The sequence below is a fragment of the Gastrolobium bilobum genome, unplaced genomic scaffold (genome assembly GCF_033153095.1).
Source record: "Gastrolobium bilobum isolate Gb01-03AN ecotype WA unplaced genomic scaffold, APGP_CSIRO_Gbil_v1 utg5255, whole genome shotgun sequence".
NCBI lineage: Eukaryota > Viridiplantae > Streptophyta > Magnoliopsida > Fabales > Fabaceae > Gastrolobium > Gastrolobium bilobum.
This window is the reverse complement of record NW_026898528.1, coordinates 1,033,567-1,045,443: the sequence shown is the minus strand read 5'-3', so window position 1 is coordinate 1,045,443 and position 11,877 is coordinate 1,033,567. Positions and strand designations below refer to the sequence as shown.

The 11,877-nt window shown below is 28.9% G+C and overlaps 1 protein-coding gene across 1 annotated transcript; it reads right to left on the bottom strand.

Moving 5' to 3' along the window:
- Window positions 1-372: 372 nt before the first annotated feature.
- Window positions 373-948, bottom strand: LOC133317128 (dirigent protein 4-like). The gene has a single exon (XM_061518952.1). The coding sequence runs from the start codon at window positions 946-948 to the stop codon at window positions 373-375; it is 576 nt and encodes a 191-aa protein (XP_061374936.1).
- Window positions 949-11,877: the final 10,929 nt, after the last annotated feature.

Below are 11,877 nucleotides of genomic sequence, written 5' to 3'. Positions count from 1 at the left end.
TTATACAGTGCATTATCAAATACTAGATAATATTATATTATACAATATATTATTTTATACAATACTGTGCCAAACACTGGATAGTATTAAAATTCAATCAGATCTTATACAATCAAACCTTATATTATCAGGTCTTATACTATCAGGCTTTATCCTATACTATACACCAAACATGCCCTGAGTAAGTTCAGTCAAATTGAATTTGAGTATTAATGTTATTTTTTAATTTTAAAAAAAACAATGACGTTAAATAGCGACAGTCTAATTAAAAAAAAAAAAAAAAGCAAATTTATTGCATTTGTTGCATCTTTTGTAAGAGGGTTACATATATCACTAGATAGACGCAGCGATCGATGTACGTAATTATTTGAACTAGTAATGAAGGAGAGTGACATTGTATTCAAGAATGGCATCACCAGTTGCAGGGTTGAGGAAATGGGCCCTGACATGAGCAAAACCTCTAGCCATCCTAAACTTGCCTCTTCCACCAACCACAGCCAACTCTCGATCTTTCTCAGTCACTGGATTCCTCGAAAACACACTGATAGAGCTTCCGTTGTATTCTCCTGTTGTAAATCCAAAATCTACATAATACACCAGTGTCAGTTTCTCACCTTGACTTGATGATAAATATAGACCCTCTGCATTCCCAATAACTTTTGATTTTTCATCTGGACCTTCTCTTAATGGATCATCAATAGCAAACGCATGCCCAAACGGGGCTGGTGATTTTTCACCAATGGTGGTGATGTTTGGGCGTGCAATTTCTACTGAACTTGGTTTATTTCCACTGAGCGTGTCGAAGAGGTAGAAATGGAGATGTGTGACTTTCTCTTTTTGTTGGAAACCGTTCAAGTCTGCGTAGTGGTATTCACAACTTACTAGAACGTTAATGTTGACACCACATAATAGAAAAGCCAAAACCATGAGGATTGCTCTGTTCTCCATTTTTTTTCTTCTTTGTCTGACACGAACACCACTTTGGTTGCTTGGCGTTTTATAGAGAGATGATAATTACCAGGTTCTTTATTATGTGGTATATTTTCCCCTTGTCTTTTTATTAGGGAAGGATATTGTGACAATCAAGTTGTGTTACTATCAATTAATCTCATCATTAAATTGATTATGTTGATCCAACGGTTATATTTATTTTTATCTTTATATGGTTATCATTCCTCATATTTAAAATGAAAGCATTAAATATGAGAAATCGTAACCATACAAAGGTGGAAATAAATATAAAGTATTAAATTTAGAAAATCATGACCATACAAAGATGGAAATAAATATAACCGTTGGATCAACATAATCGATCTAACGGTGAGATTGATTGGTAGTAACATGGTAGTAACACAACTTGAATGTTACAATATCCTTTCCCTTTTTATTATTAGTATAAAATAAAAAGTTATTATTCCATAAATATATAATTGACTTTGACATTTGAATTTTAATGGGAATAATATTTCTGCAGTTACTGTATATAAATTATTTACATTTATTTGTAAAACAACGTTATTTTGATATTGAAATCTTAAAAAGTTATAAATATAAAGACTATTATAACCTTAAAATAAATAAATTATAAAAATACCATGATTTTCGTCCTAAAACAATGTCGTATTAGACTAACTGCAGATAGCTTATCTTCGGTAACTGCAGAAAAAACAAACTCATTAATAATTATTCTATTAAGTTAAGTTTATAAATTGAAATAACAAATTCAATTTTATATATATGGAAAGAGATATTCTCCATAATTTGACTCTTGAACAAGGGATCTGTTTCATTCAATCAGTCTTGGAAATCCGAAAAAGGAATCATATCCCATTCAAACTTATATTTATTTCTTTCTTTAAAAATTAATATTCTCTGTTATTTTATACATGCAATTTATTTTCTGATGAAAGATAAGATATCGCATTTATAAATGTTGTTCCTATCAGAAAAGATTCAATTGGGGGGTTTTCATTTTGATAACTATTCTGAGGGGTGGCAATACAGGTATTGACCCGCGGGTTGACCTGTGATCCGACCCGCCAAATCACGTGTCGTGTCAACCCGCGGGTCAGGGCGTGTCGTGTCAGAGTTGTGTAAATGTGACCCGTTTTTTTTCGTGTCGGGTCACGTGTCAACCCGCGGGTTCGCGTGTCAACCCGCACAATGTCATTTTTTTATTTTTTTATTAAATATTTTATTATATTATTATTTTTATTCATTTATTTATTGATATATATAGTCATTGTTTAGTATAGAAAAGAATATAAGGAACTAAAAATCTCAAAAAATAGAAGCTAATCTTTTTTTATTTTTATTTTTATTTTTTATTGTTTTTAATTTATTTATTTTTCAAAAAATACCACTATTTTTTTAAATTTTAAATTTTGCGGGTCGTGTCGTGTCGACCCGTGACCCGCAACGGGTCAGGGTTTGTGTTTTGTGACCCGTTTACAAAACGGGTCGTGTCAAATAGTGTACGGGTCGAAAACGTGTCGTGTCGGGTTGACCCGTATTGCCACCCCTAACTATTCTTATTCTGTTTTTTATTTAATGATTACCAAATTAATAATAGGATTTGGTGTTTATCCCTTTAAAATATGAGTTTGTTTTTTCAGCAGTTAATACAGATAAATTATCTACATTGAACCCAAAACGACGTTGTTTTAAGACAGAAATCAAGGTGTTTTAATAATTTTAATTTATTTCAGGGTTATAATAGTCTTTATAATTATAATTTTTTAATATTTCAATATCAAAATGACATCGTTCAGATAACTTATTTGCAGTAACTGCAGAAATATTTAATATTTTTCTGTTAAAATATATTGAATTGTGTTCTTTTAAGTGTGAGAAAAAGATACACAATAAAAATCATGAAAAAAAAGTAAGTGCTTTTTAATTTAAATTTTAAATAAATTGACAATTATAAAGACAAATATTTTTAATAAGAAGCAAGGCTTGATTAGCTTTCCCAGCAATTAATTTTGGAGTTTTACTTTATTTACCTTAAATTTTCATTTTTTTAAGAAAGAGGTTATACTTAGTACTAAAAGTTTTACAACTCTTATACTAATTAATCATCGTTGATTTTCGTTAATTTAACAGTTATAATTTATTAAGTACACTTATTAATTAATTTTTAATTTTTAATAAATTATAATCGTTGAATTGATAAAAATTAATGGTGATTAGTTTAATAGTAAGAATTGTAAAAAAAATTAGTAATAAATATAATCACCCCATTTTTTTTATATAAAAAAAGACAAAATTTGACAATTTTATTTACGTTTCATTTTTCTATCAATTTTTACTCTTTAAAGGTTTACATTTGCACTTTAAGGTGAGGATCTAGATTCATAAATGTTTACTAAAATGAATAAATATTCACGTACGTGCGTTTTTGCTTAAGGGAATGTTGCCTGTCATATGCATTTTCTTAAATTTTTGTGAAGTTAAGAATATTAATATAAAGATAATTATATGGTAAAACGTTCTAGAAAAGTATGAGGTGGTGTTTGGTTGGAAGCTTTGATATCTATCTTTTTCAAGTATGGCTTTTAAAAATGCCATGTTTGTTTCAACGTTTTTCACCAAAAACCCATCAATCAAATTTGTCTGGATTTATGAGAAACATAGATATCTGCACTGTTTAGAAACCCAATTTGAAGGTGAGATTTTTCAGAAAACAGGTTATCTGACTTTTAGGCTTTTAATGCACCGTTGATTTCATAAAGTTACCTAATTTTCTCAGTAAAGTTTTTTCCCACCAAACAACTTTTTTTTTACATTTTTCTACCTATCTCACTTTATCTATCTTTCCAATCATTTCTCTATCTATCTCATTTCCTTACTATTCTAAAAAAATTTCTCGAACCAAGCGCCCCATGAAGATTCTTGTGGCACTCCAATCCCCCCTCTTCCCTCCATTTCAAATCCATTTCAAATTAAGTTGGTAGCATATCAAATAATAATTATAGGAGCTGAGTAAGCGAAGGTAAGAGCATGTTCGATACTTCTCTATATTATCTTTGAAAAAATTTAAAACCTTAATACTAAATCCGTTCCGAACAAAACTATCTCCCGCAGATGATATCTATGGTTTAACAAAAAAAGAAAGAAAAAGATATCAAGTGTTAATAAAAGCGATTTTTATGAATATTAATGGTGATAAATCCCTTTAATGTGATAATGAATATGGATTAACAAATTTTATATTTTTCTAATGAAAAAAGAGATTACTTATACATTTTAATTATATTATCTATTGAATTGAATTGATACGTATAAATATGAATTCTAAAATATATGCATGCATTATGGGGCATGGATACGAGCTTGAGATTCCATTTTAGAATTGGGGTACTTAAATGAATGAACGGTCAAATGAAGGAAGGATATTTGACCATCTTGTGGTCAATCCCTTTAAAATAATCCTGAATAAGTTGATTTGGAACATATTTTCCAACAGGTGATCAATTCTTTTAAGTTTTATCCTCATGCGTGTTTTATTTTTATTTTTTATTAAAAAACCCTTACAAATTACAAGGGCACACAATCCGGACGCTTATAAGGGATTGTTAATCTGTTTAGTGAATAATTAGTATAAATAATTGATAATGGTAATAATTATAGTAATTATTGATTAATATTGATATTAATTATTAAATTATTAATTGTATAAATTTATGAAAAAAATTCTGTACGTCAATCATAATTAATTAAATGGATTTATACAAATATTCCTTTAAAGATTATACAGTCATTAATAATTGTAACAATGTATTAATTAATAAATTCATTTATTTATTTATTTATGTGAAATGAATGAATATGGGAATATGAATATGTTATGAAAAGAAGAATGGAGAACTTTTTTGTTTTTTAAAAGAGGATGGCCCAACCTAACGCGTCACATGGCACAATTTTAAGCCAGAGGGAAATTTTTAGATTACCATAATAGGTGCATCCTATTAATAGAATGATGACATGTTGGCTGATATGTGTACCGGAAAGAAGAAAAATTATTTTTAATATAAATTATATATTAGCGGTACATAATTATAATATCAGTGTTGCACCTAAGTAGTGCATCAGCTGCTGTAACAAAACTGCTCTCTTATAAGATTTTTTTCAATTAAAAGAATAAAAAAGGAAAGTAGCAAGAGAAATAAGTGTTCAATCACCCTAGTCAGGTTGTTTTTAAAGAGATCGACTCTAAGATGGTCAAACAATTGTGAAATGAAGGTCAGATAAAAGATGTAAAATTATGTCATTTTAAGTGAGAAAAATATGAACAAAAAAATATAAAAGTGTGGATCTCATCTCTTTACGAGAGTGAAATGATATAAGTTGTGTCATTTAAAAGAAGACAAACACTTTTCTCAACAACAAAAAAAAGGTCAAATTACTTATCATAATCCAATTAAGCTACTTAAATCCATCAAATCGAATGCATAAATTAATTGTTGTTTACAAATGAACTCAATAAGGATAGATATGAGGGATTGGATGTTGGTGCCCACAGGATTGGATTGATACACTCCATACGGTTAGTACCGCAAGAAGAATAAAAGAAATTGCTTCTTGAATGGCTCCAATGAGTGACCTTGCTCTAATATCAAGTGTTAGGATCAAACGCCTACCTTGACAAAAATAATAACTACTATTTAGAGCACAATTTTATTTTATTTTATCCATTTGATAGTGCATATGTGGTGGGAACTCTGCACTTGATATATCAGAGCTAGGTCCAAACGTGGAGCTCTGTGGACGAACATGTTTCTGTAGCTAATGTCCACCCATTCTCCAAACGCTGTCTTAGGAAATCATAATAATTCTGTCAAAACGAGATGCTATTTCACATTATATATATCATACCCACGTCACATTCAATAATTTTTGCACACGTGTTAACTAATTATTTTAAAATTTTATTAGGTAATTATTTTTTCAGTTTTGACTTTTTACTTTTTATAATTATGTACTTCAACTAATATTTTATTTTCTCGTGCGATTTGTTAACGTTATTTTATTTAAAAATATCGTTTTCTATTATTTTTTAAAGTGTCGCATCTAGCTATCCCATAATAAAATGTATTTAATGACAAGTCTTCTCGCGTGGGTTATACTTCTGTGGAACCTGTATGTTTTTGGCGCTCTAACTAGTCAGAACTTTCATTAAATTTTTCTTTCCAAAACCATGAAATTGTTTAAGAAGCTCACCATGAGCATGTAAATACGTAATTTGCTCATCGAGAAAAAATATAAAAATAATAAGGATTTAAAGTCATTTTAAAAAACTTTATTTAATTTTCATCAAAATATATACAAAAAATGTGTGGAGTCCATATAAATAGAAATGAGAAAAAAAGAAAAGAAAAGGGATTTCACATACTTTTTATATTTATTTTGATGAACACTAAATAAAGTTATATAAAAAAAATTTAAAAACTTTAAACCCAAATAATAAATGTAAGGAACCATTTAAACCAAAAAACTTAAACTAATTGTTGAGGTTAGATTAACAATTTATATTTATCTAACACATGCCATATACGAGAAAACTTAAACTAATTGTTGAGGTTAGATTAACAATTTATATTTATCTAACACATGTCATTTATGAGAATGTATTGTATTTGAAGAGTGGATAATATACGAATTTACTTATTTATGTTAAAAACATTTATAATATTTAATTATTTATTAATTAAATAGGTGGAATCGAACTTACAAATATCTTTCAATTTAACTCCACGACTGAAACAGCTAGACCGGGACCAGTCTATATTACCATATTAAAGCGTTCGTCTGGTTTTCAATGTTTTTCGTGCAAGTTACCTGTTGCAAAATTATAACATAGATGAATGATGGTGAGGGTTTTTTTTTTTACCCTTATAACCTTTTATTAATAATTAATTATCAAATTGATCTTCATTATAAACTATTTCGAAAATTTAACCCCACTAAAAAATATAACACCAATCTGTCCATGTTTGACCGTTGACCACCAAGTCTACCCGGGTACACTCTTCCCTACCCGGGTATTTTTTGAAATTTTGTGCCTACCCGAGTAGAGAGAGATGTACCCGAGTATAGTTCTTGGCATTTGGGAAATTGCTTGAATTATTTACCCAGGTAGAGAGGAGTGTACCCGGATAAGTCTCAATAATATATAACTTGGAATTGCACAGCAATTGCTCTAATATACGTCTCCTTATCTTCGATATCTGATTTCCTCCCCAATAAATAAACAAGTGGTTTTCAAATTTGTCTGCAAACTGTACAAAATTTATGTATTATAAATTATTCAACTTTGAATATACATAGAAGAATATTTTTAACTTTGACTAAATTTACATGTTTCCTGTACACATGATAACTTCGACTATGAAAATCATCAGATAATAGACGGAAACTTAGGGAGCTAAAGAGGAAAAGGTAAAAGCAAAATTTAAAGAAAAAGAACCTAAAAATTCCTATGGGTAATCATATGGAGTTTGCTGAAAATGCAATGACACACTAGAATACCGTGTTTCTGTGCTATCGGTTGATGTTAGTATTAGAAGGTAAAAGAGAGTAAAGGAAAAATATTGATTTCATTGATTGTGGTAATTAATTTGTACAATGATTGAGCTTTTACATAGAAGAGCATAACAGAAAAGAGAGATCTAGAATATCATTAAAATACTAAACTACCCTTATACCTAATATCTAATAGTTAGGATTGTCAAAGTTGTTTTCCAATAGAGAGAGGGGTCTATGAGAAGACTTGATATAATTAAACTTTCTTCTTTTCTTCTGCCTAGAATTTGTAGTCAATAAATGAGCTTAACGATCAACAAATACCTTCAATGATAACTTATTTCATGCAACAATGTAGTATGTATGTACCAAAGAATGCCATCAAATATATTTGCACACAACGGAAGATCTTTAATTTCTTTAAAATAAATTATTACAATATGGAGCAATGCTGGTAGAAGCAACTAAATTTCCCAGAAGCGACATGTTACTGATTTGTTTTATGCAAGCTTTAAACAATCCCATTTTTAAAATCATTAGCGAGTTTTTCTCCCTCCTTTTGATTATTTTCCTCAAGACTAAATACCACATAAACATGGAACAATGATCTTGAAAAATCACAAAGCTCATTATACAAGAGTTAGCATAAGATTCTCCACAATAAACAGCATTCTACTCAGTTTGAGAGTTCTTACCACGTCCAGTGTTAAACAAGTTTTTCTACTGTCTCTTATTGATACCTACCCGGGTACACCCCTATATACCCGGGTAAATAATTTAAGCAATTTTCCAGATGCCAAAAACTATACCCGGGTATACCCTTCCCTACCCGGGTAGGCAAAAAATTTCAAAAAATACCCGGGTAGGGAGGAGTGTACCCGGATAGGCTTGGTGGTCAACGGTCAAACATGGGCAGATTGGTATTATATTTTTTAGGGGGGTTAAATTTTCGAAATAATTTATATGAAGGTTAATTTGATAATTAATTATTAATAAAGGGTTATAAGGGTCAAAAAGCCGTGACGGGGGTATATAATACCTTAAGGACGTTTGTTAAAGAATTTTTTTTTATCTGAAAATTATGATTTTTATAATTATAGTGAAAAAATAAATTTGTAAAAAATATTATCAAAAAATTATTTAGGTGACTAAAATATTTTTGAAAATATTGGGTCAATTTTTCTTATGCTATATTTGATTGATAATAAAATATTGATAAGAATGTGAACTGAATTTATAAAATTAAACTCTAGCCTTTTTTTTTATTCAATCCCAGTCATTTTGAGACAGAGGACATGTTTTTAAAATACCACATGTTCAATAATATTTTGAGTTGAATTTTTTGTGTGTGAAGTTAAATTTCGGTAACGTGAAAATCTCAGGAGAATTTTTAGATTTTTTTCTATCAAATATGGGAAAATAAAAACCCAAAATCACTTCCCATGATTTTAAAATTTACCCTCCTATCAAACAGTCTCTAATTTTATTTTTTATTTTTCTTGTATTAGTCTAACTAAACGCGTTAGCTAAGCTATTACTTATTACACTGGTCATGTTCAATTGTTCATGTCAATTTGGATGCTAGACCACGATAAAACGAACTTGACTTTGACCAAGTTGAACTTTTGAAAATAGTTTATTGAAATTCAAAAATTGAATATTTTTTATCCTCTGGAACAAGACAAGACTATAAGGAGGGACACAGTATATATAGCTTTGTTTGAAAGTTGTTAAGAGTGAGTAAAGAAAATATCAAGATCCATTTCAACACTACTGCACCAATTTAATTTATTTATTTTCCTTTTATGATTTGAATTTAGATGAAAACGGGTGAATAATTTTATATTATATTTTTTTAAAAAGTAAAATATAATTTTCAAACAGTAATTGTAATACAATTTCTTACAGTAACAGCCTAAGTACTTGGTACTTGGGGTATAGTGTAAGTTAATCCCAGCGCCGGCGTTTTTGCCGTCGATACAGTCGGGGTATTTTTCGCCTGTGACAGACCCGCAAACGATGTCGTTTTTGCAAGAACTGAGCCCGTTTTGGTCAGCGGCCAGCCTGTCGTGTTTACTTTCAGCCGCCATGGTTTCTCCGCTGCCGTCGCTGGATCTCTTCAATCTCTTTGACTATTTTTCATTTTTATTTTTCGCCTAAAATAGTTTTGGCATTTTGTTAATGATTGATTGGGAAAAGGACTAGGGAGATGGTGGAAAATTCAATATTCACTGACTTTTGTGCCATAAAGTTTTGTAGTCTGCATATTTATGTGCTGACAAATAAAGTAGAAGAAAAGAACTAATGACCGTGCAAGAGGAAGACTGTTTTGTATTAATATCGGCTCTATAAAATATTAATATTTTTATCAAATTTTTTTATCATATTTAATATTATATATCACATTATCATATGCTGAATAATATTATCTTATATGATATATTATTTTATATAATATCATTATAAATATTGAATAGTATTAAAATTTAATTAGATTTTATATAATCGGAATAGGATCTTTCGATATCAAATCTTAATATTGAATTTCGCCAATCAATTATTATTATTTATTGAGAATTAATAATTAATTAATGAGTTTGATTAACGAAAATAATAATCGATGATTGACAGAAATTAACGATTAAAATTTGATATTAAATTTTAAAATTTGATCTTGATATCAAAACATTCTATCTTTATATAATCAAATCTTATACTATTAAAATTTATATTATCAGTACTTATTTTATCAGGTATATCAAATGTGCCCTTACTCACGTTTACATGACTTGCAACCTCCAAAGCACCGACACGCTAAATTTTTCAAATTGTGCGTGTCAGATATGTGTAGGACACCGACACGCTCTGACACGTTCGGACATGCGTTCGACACGCCGTCAACATTTTGTGACACGCGATCAACTTTTTTCGGCACGCGGTCAACGCTTTGACACGCATCCGACATGTTTTTTTTTTACTTCTTTTTATATTTTATTAACTAAAAATAAAAAAATACTTTATAAATCAATTTTTTTCTGTTATGAAATTTACATGAAAAATTAACAAGGTACGAAAAATAATTTTTGTTTATATTTATGTTATGAAATTTGAATATTTGATTGGTTATATGACTTATTATAGGCCGTTATATGTATTAAATATAATTTATATTATTTAATATCAAAACGTGTTTCAACGTGTCGAAATATGACATTTTTTATATTTAACGTGTCGGCGTGTCATGTCCCGTGTCCAGTATCAGTGTCGGTGCATTATAGCGTGCAACTTGCTCGTTCTTTTCCCTATCGAACGAAGTCTCTCTAGAATATAAAATTAATATATGTGAGAAAGACGTGTGTTGAAAATTTTGATTTTATTCATTTATTTATAGGTTCATTTTTTCTGTAGTTAATGCAGATAAGTTATTTGCATTGAGCCCAACACAATGTTGTTTTAATGTAAAAATCAAGGTGTTTTTATAATTTTAATTTATTTTAAGATTATAATAATTTTTATAATTATATTTTTTTAATATTTCAACACCAAAGCAACGTTATTTTAAAAATAAATATATATAACTTATTTGTAGTAAATAGAAAAGCATTTTTCTGTTATTTATATGACGATATGTCATAAGGGACTTGTTTTTTCTTATTTTAAAATGACCGATTAGAGTTTGATTTGGTCAAAGGTAAACGAAAATAAAAGAACTTGACTCCTTCTGCTCCTTGGACCAAGGAATCATTGCCCGAGAAAAGCAACCTTTTTCTAATCTCATGAAACATGACTTGTAAGTTGCATCACATCAAAGTCAATTATATATAAAAGATTTCACTCCATACTTTTGGAATGCATGTAGAGAACCAAAATCATATATAATAGGGAAATACAAGAATCATGATTTAGGAAGGAAAATTTGATGATGTTAGATATTGTAACTATATATTAATGGAAATATGTATTAATTTTTTTTTACTATATCAGCTGACGGTCTTATAAGGAGAAAAAAAATAATTTTTAATATTATAATTATTTAATATTCATAATATATAGTTATATTTTTTTGTAGGATCAAATTTTTATCGTGTACCAGGGCGGATCAAAATCTCTATATATTATGAGCCTATTTGAATTTTTTTTTAAAATGAAAGTTACTTATAAGTTAAAGCTAAAAAAAAGTTTGAAAAAAAGTTAAAAACTGTTTGATAATTACATAAAAGTTTTAGCTTAAAAGTTAATTAAAAGCACATATTTCAAGAATTTTTTTTTTTATCTTTATAACTTTTCATTTCAAAAAAATCTGATAAAAGCTTAAAAAAAAGTTCCTCCCAAGAGCTTTTAGCTTTTAGTTTT

Excerpts from the sequence above, each read along its gene's own strand:
- LOC133317128 (XM_061518952.1), bottom strand. The coding sequence starts at position 948 with ATGGAGAACAGAGCAATCCTCATGGTTTTGGCTTTTCTATTATGTGGT.